This window comes from Pocillopora verrucosa, chromosome 8 (assembly GCF_036669915.1).
Source record: "Pocillopora verrucosa isolate sample1 chromosome 8, ASM3666991v2, whole genome shotgun sequence".
NCBI lineage: Eukaryota > Metazoa > Cnidaria > Anthozoa > Scleractinia > Pocilloporidae > Pocillopora > Pocillopora verrucosa.
In genome coordinates, this window is record NC_089319.1 from 19,155,702 (window position 1) to 19,173,879 (window position 18,178).

At 40.0% G+C, this 18,178-nt stretch overlaps 1 protein-coding gene across 1 annotated transcript in view; it reads right to left on the reverse strand.

Annotated features, from left to right (window-relative positions):
* LOC131782627 (dynein axonemal heavy chain 3) overlaps nt 1-18,178 on the reverse strand; it is a 50,655-nt gene that overhangs the window by 9,968 nt on the left and 22,509 nt on the right. Inside the window, exons 37-68 of the mRNA XM_059099372.2 lie at nt 17,934-18,135; nt 17,646-17,798; nt 17,438-17,515; nt 17,243-17,296; nt 16,856-17,074; nt 16,143-16,274; nt 15,351-15,465; nt 14,843-14,988; nt 14,208-14,369; nt 13,697-13,822; nt 12,615-12,772; nt 12,162-12,242; nt 11,782-11,902; nt 11,102-11,164; nt 10,746-10,931; nt 9,940-10,283; nt 9,468-9,563; nt 9,164-9,291; nt 8,526-8,650; nt 8,117-8,302; nt 7,119-7,286; nt 6,174-6,307; nt 5,591-5,876; nt 4,720-4,887; nt 3,890-4,107; nt 3,390-3,501; nt 2,996-3,091; nt 2,266-2,526; nt 1,728-1,929; nt 1,496-1,599; nt 813-911; nt 208-450 (exon numbers count right to left, since the gene is read on the reverse strand). Of these exons, the coding sequence (XP_058955355.2) occupies nt 208-450; nt 813-911; nt 1,496-1,599; nt 1,728-1,929; nt 2,266-2,526; nt 2,996-3,091; nt 3,390-3,501; nt 3,890-4,107; nt 4,720-4,887; nt 5,591-5,876; nt 6,174-6,307; nt 7,119-7,286; nt 8,117-8,302; nt 8,526-8,650; nt 9,164-9,291; nt 9,468-9,563; nt 9,940-10,283; nt 10,746-10,931; nt 11,102-11,164; nt 11,782-11,902; nt 12,162-12,242; nt 12,615-12,772; nt 13,697-13,822; nt 14,208-14,369; nt 14,843-14,988; nt 15,351-15,465; nt 16,143-16,274; nt 16,856-17,074; nt 17,243-17,296; nt 17,438-17,515; nt 17,646-17,798; nt 17,934-18,135 (4,966 nt within the window). The remainder of the gene's footprint in view (nt 1-207; nt 451-812; nt 912-1,495; nt 1,600-1,727; nt 1,930-2,265; nt 2,527-2,995; nt 3,092-3,389; nt 3,502-3,889; nt 4,108-4,719; nt 4,888-5,590; nt 5,877-6,173; nt 6,308-7,118; nt 7,287-8,116; nt 8,303-8,525; nt 8,651-9,163; nt 9,292-9,467; nt 9,564-9,939; nt 10,284-10,745; nt 10,932-11,101; nt 11,165-11,781; nt 11,903-12,161; nt 12,243-12,614; nt 12,773-13,696; nt 13,823-14,207; nt 14,370-14,842; nt 14,989-15,350; nt 15,466-16,142; nt 16,275-16,855; nt 17,075-17,242; nt 17,297-17,437; nt 17,516-17,645; nt 17,799-17,933; nt 18,136-18,178) is intronic.

Genomic DNA, 18,178 nt, shown 5'->3' on the forward strand with positions numbered 1-18,178 from the left:
GAGTATTCTTTGTTTTTTTTCCCTGCCCCTTGATATGAGTGTTCATATCAAGGGACAGGGAATGTGGGGGGGAGGGGTACTGTACTAATGTGTTACAGATTTCTGGAGGTATGTCATGTTGTCTCATCATCATAAAAATCCCAGGGGTAGCTATTACCTCAGGACCTTAGCATCCCAATTACCTCAAGTACACTATTCATAACGCACCTGTTTTTTATTTGCAGCACTTTCCAAAATAAGCTGATTCTTCTTTTCCTCAAGTTCAGGTTTCTCTTTAGCGGCCACAATCCCCAGCAATTGATCCTCCAGACCCAGGGGAGTGATCATGAAGTTCACAAGTGTCACCTTGACAGAGATTTCCGGCAGGTAATGCGGATTGCGCAGGCGCGTGGTGATGTAAAATCGGAAGTCACGTGAATACTCAATGCTGTTTTCGCCGAGTTTGAGGTACTAAGCAAGAGAAAACGACAAATAAGGATACTGACTAACAAGACTTCTAGTTATTACTAGTTGAGGCACAACCAGTCGCCACTTCACGAAAAACAGAATGGCTAACCCTAACCCATTCACAGATGATGATTTGGTTTTATCAACATTCAATCACACGAAGGGCTAACGCTCGAAACTTCAGCCTTAGAAACTCTTACAATTTTAATTATCAACTCGGTTGATAAAACCTAATCACCTTTTTATATCCTCCACCGATTCAGCAACACAGTATCTTTAGAAAACTACCCCCTTCATTCTATGATGATATCAGCTTAATTTTTATTTAATCCCCAAAACTTTTCGGGTCCTAAGGAACAACATACCTCTACACCGCCTTGTTTGAAAGTCTGTTTTAGGAGCAGCGGTTCAAGTATAGGATCCAATTCTTCTCCAACATTTTCCATCAACACTGGCGTACCAAACTAAATACACCGAACAACACATTAAGAAAACATTCATTATACTCCTGAAAGTTTCGACCACTTCGAGGGTTTGGGTTTTCTCCTGGGTGTCTTTTTGCTTAAAACTGGGGCGATCTACCATAGAAATGCGGTGATCATAAATCCGTTCATTGTTTTTGTTACTGGCACAAAGAGAAGTTTTATGATTCTACTAAAAAGTCCATGGTAAACCGTTTACGCTGAAGCTAAGGACTAAATAAAGAACAAAACAAAAAGAGGAGTTTTCACTAATTCGGAGTCATGCCAGCTGGAAAGGAACGTTTACCAGAGAAAAACGTGTTGCTCAGATCACAACTGAGGGGCTAATTCAGCATGCGCTGTAAGTAAACAACAACTAACCACTTCAAGTTGCAACTCTTGGTGGACCGTGAACTCTCACACCCACTCCGCTGCTCTTATTCAGTGCGAACCACCTTTAGAAAACTTTCCTTATCATAAAATTTAGATTTTTGCCCTTGAGTTTTCGCCCTGCCACCGGACCCCTCATGACACAAACAAACAAAACTCGTCCTTTTTTACGATTTTTTTTTTCACTCTTCTCTTACCGTAATACTGTTTTCCAGGGTACGGATATAGTTTGAGTCAGAAAGCTTGATAACGGACAGTTTGTTTTCTTTCTCCATGTTCTTGATCCATTTGTTGGCTTGACCTGAATATGACATCAGAAAAAACAGATGGATCTAGCAACGAATTCTCTCTACGGAAATAATGCAAGCTGTGTAAAAATAATGCAACCGTGTAAAGAATTGAGTTGTTGATCTTGAACTTCAAACGTACCTTGAGGGTCTATCATAAGCGGCCACCTTCGTGCGTTGTCCACAACAATACCATTGTCAACTGAGAACGAATCCACAGGAAGACCAGCAATGTTCCATGCGCGAATCTTAACCGGGCTACCAAGAGTCGCGTTCAGAGAGAACGATTCCGAACAAGGGATCTTTTTGACATTGCATTGTTCTACCCAACTGGATATACAGTCCTGAGAACAGAGAACGAAAACAGAAATAAGATACTCTTTTTTTGGGAGTGACTCCAACTCAGGTGGAAACTTATGTCAAAAAAACGCAAGCAAAAGATAAGTTAACATTGTTTCGAATGAACCGAAACGCAACTTTCTAAACAAACCGTGGACATGGCGACACTTTCATAAGGCACCTTTGTGTGGCTAAGAACTGCACGATGTAACTAACAATTAAGCTTAATATCAACCTCAGGGATGCAATATTGTGATAAGATGATGTAAGAAAAGATCATTACACAATTTTTGTGAGCTGTTTTTTTTTAACATTGCTTTATGCAACATGTTTTAACTTACGTTTCTAAAGTCCACAGTGAAAGGGCCCAAATACGCTACCACCCCAGAGGACAGAAGCACATCACCGGTGATCCTGTCATATCTCTCACCCAGCACCCGTGCCGCTTCAGTCCAGCGGTCTTTCTCGCCGCCCAGTCCTCCAATCAGTTTTTCGGCTCGGTCCAGCTTTTGTTCGCAGATCAGAATGTTGGCCTCTAATTCTTTTTTCTTGTTGGTCATTGCGTCAAATTCGTCATTCAGTGCTTGAAGTTTATCAACAACCTTCGCAAGAAAAAGAAGGTCCAAAAGGTTATAAATGAATAAAGGTGAAAGATTATCAGACAGTGCTTCCGAGAGCCAATAGGAACAATGCAAATTAATAGAGTTCTCACTATAGATTGCCCTACGGAGTAATTTGATCTAAAAAACGTACATGGCGTCATGTTATGTTTTCAAAAGAATACAATTGCCAGTTGATTATTCCTGCAACGATTACAATTGTATTTTCGAGCGCAAATCCCACGAGTTGCTCGGAGGTGAAATGCCAAGGACATTCGGAGTTTAAGTAGACAATCGGAGCGAACCTTCAAACCGATCCACTCTTATAGGGTATACTAAAAGAAGATCGTGCAAGTGTATGATGATGCAGCGCGGACCACCCAAAGTGACGACGGTGTTCTCGAGACTTCTTTTTTCATTCGGCGACAACGTATCCATTTTATCTGTTATTAAGAACTAGGCACTAACTAACCTCTTTCAGTTGAGCTCGCTTGGCGTTTAATTTCTCCATTTGCACGGAAAGTTCGGCCTCTGCTTCAGCAAGCTTTATCTTCTTAGGGGCGACAACCTGAACGGAAAGAAAAAGAACCTTTCGTGTCATGGAAGTCAATAGAAGTAAGAACAGAGTCCGTTACTACGGTACACGTCGTCCACTCCATAAAGAATAGCAAAATTATGGTCACAAAGTAAAACTACTATTTTTATACAGTACTTGGTAACATTACACGAGTGCCATTCACAGATTGTTACCCTCTGTTAGGTAAATTCGTACTCTCCCTTAGTGAACTGTTGAAACTAAAGACTCACAGCACCAACAAAGCATCGCGTTGTTATAATGGCTTAAGGGAAACATAATACAAACGTACCTTCGCCACCCTTTCGTACACTTCCATAGCGCGCACCCATCTACATAGTCCTTCGCAGGCTGAAGAGACTGAACGAATGTTGTTGGGGTCAAAATCAGGATTGGTTACATATCTGGAAAAAAAATGAAAGCAAAAAGACATGTTGGAAGGAATGCGACAAAAAATGTACATAAATTTCGGCTCTACCCAACTGAATTTCTGCTAAGAGCAAGAGAAAACTCAAAGAAACACAGAAATTCTAACAAGTCGAGAGTATGAGCATTTAAAACCAAAACATTTTCATTATTAAGTATGACGCTTGAAAACTAATTTCGTCATGAAGAAGTGATTCCGCCAATATATGATAACAAGATCTACCACAATGCAATTTAGAGCTCGTAGAAATTACCTTTAGCACCATGTAAAAACTAAATATCATTTAATAAAAAGAGGAGAAGGGAAATGCTTCCTGACCAACGAAGTCAATTCAAAGGAAGCAAACCTCAAAACGAACAACTTACTTCTCTCTGATCTTTTTAATAATGGCGGCTGGAATGTTGTCCTTGTCATAAACTTTCAAAGACTCCAAAAATTTCATGTCTCCCAGCATCTTCTGAGAAGGACCCCAGTAGTCTTCCACCATTCGTCCCGAGCCCGAGGGATCAGGCTTTCTTTCGGGTTTGAGGCCTTTCATAATACATACAGCTTCCATGACCAGCTTCACTGCAGCAGGTGGGTTCTACAAAATGTAGGCAAGCAATGCGTTAGTGCAAGGCAAGGGGTGTCAAGGGAAAATTCAACATACAATTAGGCTAACCCAGGTTTTGGGTACGTTTTCAATTTCATTTGATACTGCTACGTTTGAACCAATTTCACTGTTGCAACGTATTCCAGTTTCTGCCTTCAACTAAGATAGTATTGATCGATTGATTGGTAACTTTATTTATACTCGGGAAAAAAATTAAAATTTTTTTTCAACATAATTTAAAAGTAAAACATCCAATTCTGCCAAGCTGATCTAACCAATCAAATAAGATAAAATCAGTCATGTCCTAAGGCTGCTTTTTAAGGATACCTCAAAAGACAACAGTCACTCTAAGCGCTGTTAGAAGCAGAGACAATCATTTATTTCTAATCCTGAAAAATCGCTAACCACCTTTACAACAAGCGGCCCCTGGTAGGGAGCAGCAGAAATCGCAGGTAATGCAAATTTTCATTACTTTCAATTTTGACTGGTTAAAAAGCATACAGCCTCCGTTTCAAAGATAGATGAAAAACTGCATTTACTGCATTTACTGCAAACGCAATTAGCAGTGGTAGTATTTTCACGGAGTAAAAAAAAAACCATTACCTTCATTGTTTTAACCATACTAATGTCACTTGGTTTGAGTGTGTTCAGGGCCTGCATGGCGGCCTCTAGCGCCGGCATGGCTTCTGCCAAGTCACTCTCGCATTCCTCTTTTATTCCTTTGGCTACAGCTGCTGCTTCACTTGCTACCGCCTCATCAGCTGCCACAACCTAACAGTACAGAGTGAATCAATCAGGAAATGCCATACTAATAACACTTTTATCGACAAACCTAAGTTGGTACTCTGGATGAAAGAATTTCAAAGACACACGACTACGAGGTATCCAACCTTATAACGTAAAACATTATGAAGTTTGCCAAAAAGCTTAAACCTATTTCAGTTTTTTTGTGTGCATTTTAAGTTTCAGGAAGCCAATAAATTTCTTCTTAAACTACAGCTACAACAACAAGCACAATGTCTACACATAAACACTTGAAGTTATTTGACTCGAACTATTCCACTCTTTAACTCCCAAGATCTGATTGTCAATTCTCCTCTGTAGCTTCTAGGCAATTTTTCGTAAATTAGTTGGGAAAATTTGGTATTCGATCAAGATAACAACTTCTAAATGATACGTTTGAGTATTCTCACCACCTGTTTGCTGGATAACATATGGTTATTATAAGGAGAAGTTACATGTTAATCACTCCAGGGAATATAAGGGTTAATAAGTAACAAGTTCACAACTCACATCGAAAAACAAAATTTAAAAAAACCATTTACACAATAAATGATAAAAAAACAACAACAAAAAGGAAAGAAATATTATTCCTTGAAAGTAAGTACTATAGAAATATATGGCAATTAAGAAAAATCTCAGTGAGACTTTCTCGAAAATCAGATCGTTTGAAAGAAACCCATCACAACCTCACCTCTTTCTTAGCTTCAACTTCAACAGTGTCCTGTTCAATTTTTATCATCAGCTTTTCCGTCTCTGCCGAAGTCTTGATGAGCTCTGGTTGCAGATCACTGAGCTCCTGTTGCATGACAGATACTTGGGAGGAAGCGAAGTCCAACTTCTCCAGACCTGTGACGTAACGCTGTTTGAGTGTCATTATTTCTTGTCTTTTGATGTCCAAGAGTTTCTTGAACGTCATGATGAGTTCAAGATATGACGTTGGCGTGACGTAATTTCGGCGTCTAAGAGAATCGTAAAAGCTGTGGAAAGACGAAAGATGATAAGCTGTAGATGGATCCTTTTGCAGTTGAGTGTGGAAAGTAATCCGAGATTGCATTGGTTTTGCTTCACTTCGCTCTGTGATTGGTTTAGAAAACTCGCGCCACTCCCTTAACCAATAAGTTGCAAAACTAAAACCAATCACGACTTGGTCGCCCGCGTTTCCCTAGACTATAGACAGTTTGGTTTGTTTTATTTTGAGTTCACATAGGCTGAAACTCAACCGAAAAGCGCTCTAAAACCCTTATTATTACCTATCATAAATAATTTGTACTCACCTGTCTGATAATTCTCTGACACTCTCATGGAAATACTTGCACATGTACACACATTCCTTACGAACTTCGTGAGCCATGTCCACTTCTTCAAGAAATTTGTTGGCCACCATCTCCAGTGCGTCTTCCGGCCACGCCTGGGACACAAAGACATCATTTGTTACAGGAATCTACACACTTCGATCGTTCACTCTGTCAACTAATGACGGATATGGCGCGCATAAAAATTTGTGTTCGATAATCATGTGAACCTGATTACAGCGACAGTGAACCCTGCGAGATCCTTGCTAAAGTTAAAATATAGTTTAAGTTAATTCTGGTAAACGTCGCTGTGTTTTCAGCTCAGCTAAGTTTTGGATCTTTCCAAGAAAGGCATTAGCAAACTGTGAAGTAGCCTTTTCCTACCGTTCAGTTGATAAACAACGTTTAAATAATATCGGCAAAGGGACGCGAAATATTCAAAAGAAAAAAGCGGGAAAGCGAATAAAGCAAAGCGGAAATAATAATAATACTACTGAATAAGAAGACTTGATTTAAAGACGGTAACACTAGACATTCACGAACTAATAAACCTATGGCCCTCAAATTCGAATAAACTGGAAAATAAACAATGTTAATTAACATAAATGCAATGTTTTAAAAACTTCAAAAGCAGCAGATAAACCAGTTGGCTAAATGCAAAGCACAGCCAAAGAAGTGAACTCGTATTTGGAGTGTAATTTCCGGCGTTGGGTCTCGTGGTGAAACCGCATGACGGTGTACGAAGCACGCTAGATAGATATTTTGGATTTTCATAATTTTCCTACGTGTAGATAAGAAATAGTAAGGAGATAATATCACTTATTTGAAATGTTGGTGCCAGTATTACGGAGTATTCATTCCTTTAGTTGTTTGTGCTCTGACGAACCCTTGATGTGTCTATTCACTGAAGGTTTCTGATGTTTTTACCTGGAACCAGTCGATGGTACAGCAGTTGATGAGCGAAGGAAACATTCGCATTCGGCTTCTGAAAGCGTCGCCAATAGGACTCATAGCCAACACCACATGAAGGTTTGCACGAACTCGCTCGATAAAGAAGTTGTACATCGCCAGCGGGGTGGCGTCGATTTTACGGCCCTGCAAGAAAAAAAAAGCATCGTATGAGTTCAAAACATTTGTAAATGAGGCGATTCTTACTTTTAAACGGTTGTCCGCTGTATTGTAAGGAAAACTCGTTTGCTTCCGAGGCGCGCTGAAACAATTGAAAGAAAATTGTTCAAGCAGTTTCTTTGTATTCAAAGCTTTGTTCTTTCTTGTCTCTCTTCTTCTTTGCAAAACACTGTTAAAATGAAGAATGCGGTTTACAGACTAGCTCGGTAGTTTCAATAAGGCGGTCACCAACGTAGCGCTGATTTCCTCTGGAGACACGTTAGCTCAGACGTGAAAAAGTTAGCTTTTGATCGGTTGTGATTTTAAGCAGCCTTGTTCCTAGGGAAGAAAAACGGATTTACCTGACGTCACAATCATCAAATGCGATGACGTCTGCACACGTCAACTCGAGTGCAGATTTCATTGCGCGCGCATGCGTTTCACTTGTGGTTTTTTGTGCGTTTTTTCACAGACCTCGTATTCATGATTTACAAAGGTTTTGATTTTGCAGAAAATCAAACATAATTTTTACTTTGGATGTCATGAAAGACCATTTCCTCTACCGGCTACCATATGTAGGATCATTTACTAACAATAATTAAATTATTCACGCTTTAATTAGTAAATATCTTGACTGTTTAAGGCAACAAGCTATAACTGGGGCCTTTTTGGCTTCATATCTTACTGGTCAAGGGTTTTTTCTTAAGTATCAAGGAAAAAGACTGTGTGGACTTGGACTAAATGTCCCTCACAAATGATCTCTGGGGCTCTTTTGAGTTTATATTAAAGCTCTAGTTCACTGCTTTGTTTTTCCTTACCTCTACTCTGGCCACAGTTTGCATCTTTTCAATAACATCCGCCTTCTCATCTGCGGGAAAGATGTTTGGAACATCACCAGTATTCAGAATCATGTTGATGTCCTCCACAAATGACTCTTCCTTGATTTGATTGTCACTGAACAGGAACACTGTTTGCTTTCCGTCCACTCCGGCTTTGATCAGCATCTACAAGAAAGTAGAAAGTTATTCAATTGTCAAAAACAAGTGTCATTCAATCGATTCCCTCTACGGAAAACGAAAAACAAAGAGACTACTACTGAAGGATGACACTGTTGGACTGAAGAGATTATACTAATTTGGAAGCTCCAGGTTGAAACTTCTTCACAGTGGTAAGAATTGTTGTAAAGTGAATAATGCTTGAGTAACACCGAAAAATCATTTCTGCTACCTTTTTGACGTCCTCTCTCCATTCATTCTTGGTGTAGTTTCTAGTGATCTCAATTTGGAAAAGATCATAATCCGCCATGAATGTAGCCAAACGGGTTGCGCTTTGACGACCACTACCTCCGATACCTGAAAAACAATACTTACAAGATTACTACAAATACATGACAATAAAGCACTTTCTGCTTTATTTACGAATTATCAAGCGAGAGAGAACGTGCTGGTTTTCGTTACTTTTCCGTTGTTTTCCAAGATTTCCTATTTCTTGGTTATGCTGCTCTCTGCTTAAGCGATTGGTCATTAGGAACTGCGCTTTGGTTGATTGGTACAATAACTACTCTCATACTAACAGCATTGCAATGAGTTTGCTTCAATTCGCCACGTACCTGGCCTTGAAAACGCGCACCACAGCACCTTCCCAAACGATCAGACAAAAAAACTATCACCAATCCCGCGCCGAGATATCTTAGAATTATCTGCGCGTCAGGCAGTTTGTTTGTTTTCGCGTAGAACTTTTTTTTCCTGTTTTCTACCCTTGTACAGATATGCCATCGTAATTACATAGGTTTACTTTTATAACATTCAATCGAAAAAAAATATCGGTTTCACGGAAATCTGCGTCACAACAGTCCACGTGCTTACCAACAAGAAGAGCGTGTCCATTGTCTTGTTTCAACACGCGAGCTACTCGCGAGATGTGTTCAATGGCGAACTTGAACATAACAAGAGACATGGGCGTCTTGCTCATCTGATTAAACTCATCTAGATACCTGAAATCACACAAGAAGCGCGCGTCACGGAGGCTCTAGAGAAACAGACCTTTAAAAAGTATAACACGACTACAAACTGAAACATTAGCTTACGAAGGCTTCTTCACATAATCCATGATGATCAAAACCGATTCTTGGCAATAAAGCAACAAAGTGAGTAATAGATGTTCACATACCCCTCCATCTGTTGGGTCAACAGTGTTATATCAGTAACTTCATCATAGATTCGTTCAGCGCTATCTGGGACCATGTAGTCACCAAAAAATAAACTCCTGAAAAACACCAACAGCATGACACAATCAACATATGACACCTTGTGGCATCAGTGAACATTTTGCGAGAATTTCATTCGCGCATCAGCGAGAGTCTTTTCTTCAGGGGATGGAGCAGACTTTCAGGATCAAGATCATTTCTGCTAAGAACTTATTTTTGCGAAAGCAATGCAGCATTGCACTAGTTTGACCTCACTTTGCATTGCCAAAACCTGTCACGACTTGGTTACCAGCGTTTTCCCGCACTTCAAGTAGTTTGCGAGTTTCTTCTTCGAGTTGTCATTCGCTTCCTGTGAGATTTATTTTGTTCTGATTGGTTTCTGTGATCATCTTGGTTTATTGTCCACAAAATGCTCTAAAAACACAAGAAAATAACCTGATATGATCATCCTTGAGTTTCTGTCCTGTTGGCACAATGTGGTCCAGTAAGCCATCCATATCTTTCTTAAACTGTTGTTTAGTTGTCTCTTTCATCATCTCAAAGAACATCACTCGATCGTTGTTGTCGATTAGCCGATCGTAAAACACTCGGTACACTTCGTGGATCCACAGTCGAATCAACTTGTCTCCCTCTTGGAGGTGCGTGGAGGGAACAAGGAGCACTCCAAACACGACACGCGCGAAGTCACGCAGGTTAAAGACGTAGTGTGACTTACTAGGGGTGGGAAGGAATTTCTCCACGACAGATTTGTACACGTGCATTGTTGCTTGAACAAGGATCTGTAAGAATCCCAAAGTATGTTATTCGAAAATGATAATCAGGATTTTAAAAACTCGTAAAGCAATTGCACTACCCTTTGACCCTTCATTACCATTCTCGCGCAGTTTGAATCGAGTTTGAACCGAGTTGTTTTGTTTTTGTTCTCGTCCCTGCTCCAGAGGTTTTCTCCAGGCTCTCTGCTTTCTAAGGCTCGTTTACTAATTGCTGTTCGGGAAACGAACCCGCGCTTCTACCCGAAGAGAAAGTGGATCAAAGAACGGACTCGAGAAATCGGTGGCAATAAAACCTACGCGTTTCCTCCCTCCAAAAGCTCAACACCCCTAAGACCAATTCCACCGAATAAAAGTAGCCGAAGACCCACCTTGTGAAGTCAGCACTGCTACCAAATCTACTCATTTCATTTCATAATTTTCACCAAAGTGCATGTACGGATACGCACCCCTAGGTAACATCGGCCTTACCTTTCCCAGTCTTCCAAAGGAAGAGTCAAATCCTTTGGCGAAGTGCCAGTCCACAATGGAGGTGAATATTTTGGTCATGGTGTTATCATCAAATGAGTCAATGGATATGATATTCATATGGCGAGTAAACCGATCAGAGATGTCATTACGGCCGCCACCTGGGGGTCCCATGGCTGACACGAACAGCTGAAATAAAGAAATAGATGAAATGACGATGAAGGTAGATGACATGTCGGACAAAAAACTTTTTTAAAAGTACTTAACATGAGAAAATCTTATTTCCCACAAACTCTTTCCATAAAAACTATTGTTTATTTTGCCAATAACATTGTTTGTAAACTACAAAGACTACCCACCATATCCATGAGTTCCAATTTGGATGTATCCTTGCGGTCATACCAGTGAGAATGATCCAACCACTGTAGGACAAATGAACACAATTAATTTGAAAACAAAATAAAAGCATAAAACGTATGACAAAAAATTACCATAGTTTGCAGTTGTTCTGGTTTCAAAACGTGGTGTAAAAGCAAGACTTTCAGAATTTTTAACAAAGTCAAAGACAGGCCTGATAAGTCTTCGCATGTCACGAACTTCTGCAGGCCTACGCGCGAAACCATAGCAACACAGAAAACTGAGGGAAGTGCATGTCGTTTTAAATGAAAAATGACGGGGATAACTGCTCAGGTTATGACTTAACCGCAGAGGTTAAGGTTAGAAAACTCCCGACAAACAACGCTGCAACAGGAGAAAATAGACGTTTAGAACAACAAAGTTTTATTTGAGGACACGTACCAGCATTCAGGTGGAAAATGACGTCGTTCTATGGCCAAGCAAAAATGTATTTTGTGAAATTTACCCTATAGTAGCCTCGTTACTTGTGTTTAGCGCTTTTCAGCAAGACTTGTCTGCTTACCTTCGCTTTCTTATAATTTTTTTCCCTTCATTACCGTCATTTTAATTGGGTTAACTATTGCCATGGATTCAAAAGCCAGTTTCTGACATGCGCGATTTTCCAACTATTTCGCAACCTCACCTGTCTCAACAACTCAATAGGGGGCTGGGCACCATACTTCTCCTTAGACGGCATGTTGAGATCATCGACAAACACAACACATTTCTTACCGGGAGGAGGACCGTACACTCCCTTACGACGCCTGCAATAGATCAACATGGCCAGAATTTTTACAATTAGCCTGTCAAATGACACTATCATTGCTGTTTTGCTTTCAATTTGAAAATTTGATTCAAGAAATACGCTTATAATCACTTAATACTACGAAAAAAGGGTTAAAGGATATAAAAAATACGAGAAATTAGGTCAAGTTAACCATAGTGATAAACACTGATATTCTCCTAAGAAGTATATGAACGTTCATGGCCAAGTAAGAGAATTTTCAAGTTGATCAGTCTCACCTGTCCAGCTTGGCCATAATGATGTCTTGGGACTGGCCTGCGCTGGTTCGCGCTGAGAAATTTATGTTGATCGGAAGATACCTGAAACATATGCAATAATTCGTCATAAATTTATCACAGCTTTATCCTTATTGAATTCAGATTTCGTCTTGACTTTCAAAATGTGAAGCGGCTGGCCAACTCAATTGTGTCTTTGACGAAAATCTTGCATCAGTCAAACTAATCAAACGATTGAAATTAAATGTATAAGCTGTCTTTTGCTTACAAACGTGTAATCTTCAAAAGGTCTCCAAGCCAGTGTTATATATTTATGTATTCTATTAATCATTTATTTAGTGTTCACAATAACCAGAAGGTATGTAAATGGATATCGTTCTTAATTCACCTCTCAAATTCTTCAATCAATACTTCTTTCATATACAAAAATAACCAACACAATCGTGAACAGCTTACTTTTCTTTCGGCATCCTCACGATGTAGTTGTTAGTAATGGCGGACTTTCCTGTTCCCGTGGGACCAATAAACAGCAATGGTTTCCCATGAGTGAGGAAAGCTTCCAAGAAAAACATCTGCCTAGCAGTTTCATCTGTAGGAATCATCAGCTCGCTGACCTGTCAACCCGACAAAGTGTTAAAATCCTTGTTTTCTTCTCCATCCTTACCCAGCCTGGCCCCTTTTTAGCTATCTCTTGCCTGTCTGGTGCTTTTCTATCCTAGCAGACTATTATTCCAAGGTCTAACTCTCATGGGACAAATTTTCATTTGAGTGAAAATTCAAGTTGAAAATGTTTTAATACAGTCAAACCTGTGTTTAGAGGTCACCCACAGGGAATGGTGGCTTAATACAGGTTCCACATAATAGGGCTGTTAAAGAAAACGGTAACAAAAAGAGAAAAAACCGCACCACCTCTCAATGTACAGAAACTCACTCGCAAATCAAATAATTTTGACTTCGGAAGATAAATATGGATTATATTTTATTTGAAAGATTATTCTTAGTTTTGTTTGAGTGGTTCTGCAATAAGCGACAGTTCAGTACAGGTCAAGGACAATATAAACAGGCCATAAGGACTCGCTCATTGGTGGCCACGTCCTCTTAATAGAGGTGACCGCTTAACAGAGGTGAAAACTACGGTGACTAGGATGAAAAAACTAAGGCCTTTGAAAACCGACCCGTTTAATACAGTGCCGCTTAGTACAGGTTCGACTGTAGTTATGTTGTCGTAATAATTGGATATGTTAGACTGAGACAAGTACTTGAGTAAATTGAGCTAATCTTCGTATTTGAAAACAAGTTTCTAAATATCCTCTGACCCGAGTATAGAAATGACAACCAGTCAGATAAAAAACTGAGACCTTCTAAGCTTCCTTTTGAGCAAAAAGAAGAAAAAAAACAATTTTCAAGGGCCATGTATTGCCGGGCTTAAGAAGTAAAGTAAAGGAACAACATATCAACAGAGGCCTGTGCCACTGTAAAGAGGGCAAGTTACAACCCGCGGGAAGGAAGGCTTGGGAAAGAGGCAGACGACAACACACCTTTGCATCCTTTGGAATGGCAGTCTTTGCTTTGTCTACTCTTTCAATCCAGTTGTTCCACGAGCCACTGGCTTGTTTCACGAAATAAAAGTCGTATACAGTTCCACGATCAGGAAACACATTTTGCTTAAAGATTTAAAAGAAGAATACTCATTTCGTTTTACTTCATAAGTAAGTTCAGACCTGAATACTGCCATTCCCCCTCTATAAGAAACTGTTCCATCACAAGTTTACACCGCCCGCCCTCTCTTCTCCCCCCCCCCCCCCCCTTCTTTAGTGAAGAATTTCTTCAGGTCTTCTAGACAGTTTTTTGGTGCCCATTTATACTCCTGGGCGGAAAAATGCAAATGCACTGTGAAATGAAGAGAGTATCATGAACAGGAACGTAGAACAATGACCTCTCGATCCTGAGTACAAAACGCCATATAAACAGCACACTTTCCTCGTTGGATTATTATAACTTCACTGGCCTGGTTTTATACAATACTCGAGAATAAAACCGCCCTGTTACCTTGGTCATCTTGATGTTGTTGGGTTTGGGGTGATCTTTATCTGTTCCGCTGATCAGCAATCTGAAAAATGCGTCAAATTTCTTGCGACTGTCGCCGTTTATCGTGCCACCAATGGACCAAACCAGGGCAAAGATAAACAGACACTGAAGCCAGTTGGTGATCTATACAAAAATGAAACAGAACGTGAAATGGTTAAGTAAAAAATATATATTATAAACTGCATGATCCTGGATAAAGGGTTCTTCAAAGAGTAGCCAAAAAAAAAAAGCCGCTTCAAGCCGCACGAAAATAAATTTTCGCATCAAACTCTTTAAGCCAAACAAAGTTTAACGATCAAACCAGCGCCAGACGGATATCCCTCGTGCGATGTCGTGTACTGTCATGTCGTATTGCTATGTATAAAATGCCAGCGGTAGCGCCGGTCTTGCACTTACTATAAAGTACTGAAACAAAGGCTTTCCAGTTGTCACAGTGCGCCACGCCAGAAGCATATGTAGTTTCCATACGGTTGCCGTACGCGTGACAAAACGTCTGTGCGTGTAATGTCACTTAACGTGACTCGAATCAAGTTAACTTACATCATGTCACTAGGATAACAACACTTTCGAATCGTGTCGGTTCATATTGTACATACCTGTGAGCTTGACATTCTGTCAGCGCCTTCAGCTTGATCTTGCATGGCGATTTCATCCAACAAACACGTGTACAGATTCATAAAGGAATTCACGAGATGCATGTTGGACGTATTGATGAAAAACTTACACTCACGGCGGAGAAAGGCTGAAAATAAAAACAGGTTGCTCGAAGGACGCACATGATTTTGATTCTTTTGCATAGGGGCGTTTTTTTTTTTAAGTTAGACAGGAATGAAGGTTTTTGATGTTACAAGTGAACTTTGAAGGAGATAAGTCAAACTGCTGTCTGAAATAAGTTTGAAAATCTCGGATAGAAGCGGTAAAAAATTCTCGTTGCAATCCTAATACACTATCGTGCTGACAAACAACAAGAATGAGTAATATCACCAACTAGGGTGTTCCTGTTTGCATGCCACACCAAATTCTTTGGTAAGGCCAACACAGAAATGAATGGCTATGTGTAAAAGTTTCGGGCATTCGGCTTTAAATGTTGCCATCACTACTTACACAAACATGGCTGTACAAGCCACATGAACAAGGCTCTGATGGTTTCCAAATGCTCCGCGTTCAAGCTCTTAGGAAGCGTGTTCATATAGGAATCCATCAGTGGTTCCCAACCAAGCTTAATAAAATAAAGGAATTAACAAAATTAATTAACCACAAAAACAAACAGGGAAGACCGCAGTGGTTAAGATAACCATGGGTTGGCCTCGACAAGTTTTTTCCTTGAAAACAACAACCATTTTTTTTTTGATAGCTTGTTTAAATGATCGTAGAAAAAGACTTTTTATTTTAATCATTTCAATTTTTCCAAATGGATGGACCTCATAAGCGCGAATTATGTGTCCTTATTAATTTGCACTTTTGCGGTCCATGTATTGAGAACAATTTGTCTCCTTGTTCAAATCCTAGAATGTGATCAATTGAACAATATACTCGTCTCGAACGAATTGGCGTATAGTCCTACTGCGCAGCACGGACGACAACTTTTCTAGGTTAAACTTTCGTCCAAATCTTGCTAGTTTTGAGTCTTTTTCAGGGTGTCTTTAGTAACCAAGTTAGCATTTGTTTCGCTGTAATAGTCAAGAAAACTTTTGCCCCCCTCTCAGCTAATGATATGCTAAACTAAATCCAATCGCGACTTAGTTGCTTGCGTTTTCCCGCGCTACGGGTAGTTTGTTAGCTTCATCTCTGAGCTCTCATTGGCTGTTTGCGGTATTTTCCTTCACTTTGATTGGCCGTTGCGATTAGTTCAGCACTAGATCAGTTGTATGAGAGTTATAATTGCACGATTCTTACCTGGTGTGGTTCAAGGTAGATCATACCACAACGACTGACTGTAGCAGGAGAAGCTTGCTCCAGGTCTGCAGGCTCAAATATCAAACTCTGTTTGTTGTTCATTTGAATTATTTCACCACTCATCAAACACAGCTGAAAACAAAACGCCGCCATGACTGTATGAGCTTGCATGACAAAACCATATAAATGTTCACCTTTAGGTCAAGCAATTTTTATTATTAGGACAGTTTTATTGGAGACAAAAAGAGAGAGAAGAACGTAAGTTCCATTTTGAAACCACTTTTCAAAATACATGAATAAGAATGGTGGCCTTGCTTTTTTTGAAATAAAAAAAGGGCGATCAAGTCTACGTACGATTTAATTTACTAGTCGATATTCTATTGGCAAAGGGTAAAATTGAAGGAAAAGTGGAGCTTTCAACCCATATGACACCACTCCTTCAAGCGCAATCGCATGCATAATGCAATTGTACATAGTGGCATTCAGTAAGGGTACTCAAGATGATGGAATATCAGAATCGATTTACCGAACGTCTCTTAAGGAAGAAACCGCAACTTTCTGTTCACGTGGACGTTAAACAAAAACCTTCAGAAAAGCACTACACAGTTTTACCAGTTATGTGTCATGCTATATGTTTCAGAGAAAAGTGAAGACCATGAGTGATTTAAATTGAAAACGTCCTTAAATTGAGTAAACTTTATCTGGATACGTACTTTCTTGTTGTCGTCCAACACAGTGTTCATGTTCTCGATCCAAACAGCATCTACAGGCCCATCAAAGATCAACCATTTCCTGTCCTCTGTGGTGGACGACGCATGCTCTCTAAAAGAGTTCGCTAGGACACCATCTGACCACTCGTGGGAGACTGGGTCAAAGCAGCCATACAACTCACCCATGCTAATGGACTTGGGATTTATGATCTTGTAAATCACCTGTAGGTAATGATACGGGAAAAGAAAACTTTGGTGACAAACGTTCCCATTTAAACGGAAACAAATTAAAGCCATAAACAATCTGGCCATCTTAACATTTCTATCATAAACATTCTCAGGCTTAACGAAAAAGCTGGACGAAGCTATCTTAATGTTATTGGGGCTTACCTTTTGATACGGATATCCTGCTTTTTTGAGATCTGACATTGCATCAGACAGCACCTAGAGAAAGATCATATATGATCACCTCTTACATTATCAACCATCACTACACTGTGACAAGTTGGCACTGAAATCGAAGAGGTGGTTCGGGCTTAAAGTGTTTCCAGAACTACGAAACCTGGAGTCACGCTTACTACTTACCTTGAACGCCATTGTCTTCCCTCCGAGCGGATCTCCAACTATCATAAAACCATGTCTGACAATCATCATCTCGTAAACCTATAAATAAAAGGTATGTACAGCTTATATCAAAATGATCACCCTTTAGAGTGCAATTAATTATTGGAAAGTTGACAATTAACTGAAAATAGCTGAGTGTACAACAATCAGCTCACTATCTAAAACATACTTGAATGATTTTCTTAAGGAACCACTTTGTCGCCTGTAAATTACGAATCTTGCAGTTTTCTCTGAGAGCGTCCATCAGCACTCCATAGTCAGGGTTGGGCCAACTGGTGCCGGGAAACAAGTCCGAGATGATTCCTTCGAACAAAGGCACATCCTGCAATACAAAAGGCGAAGCTCTCGAATATGGAGTCTCCAACGACTGACTCCCAAACCAAGACCAATACTGAAGAACATGGCTTACCAAATTGCCAAGTAAAAGCAATGATAGTCAAACAACAAGAAAGTATACCTGTGCCAAGAACTTGGCAAGATTGACCTCCAATACAGCTCTTAACATAAGCTCCGCTTCATCATCGTCTGGATAACGAAGCTTGAGATTCCCAGCAGCAGTAAGGACAGACTTGACAGCCCTCATGCCGTAGTCGTAATGAGACTGCGACGAGAGCTGCTCTGAACACAACTGATACGTAGCTACAATCTTCTGTGCCAAACTAAGAAACAGCAAAACACAATCTACTTCATACACAGCCAAAC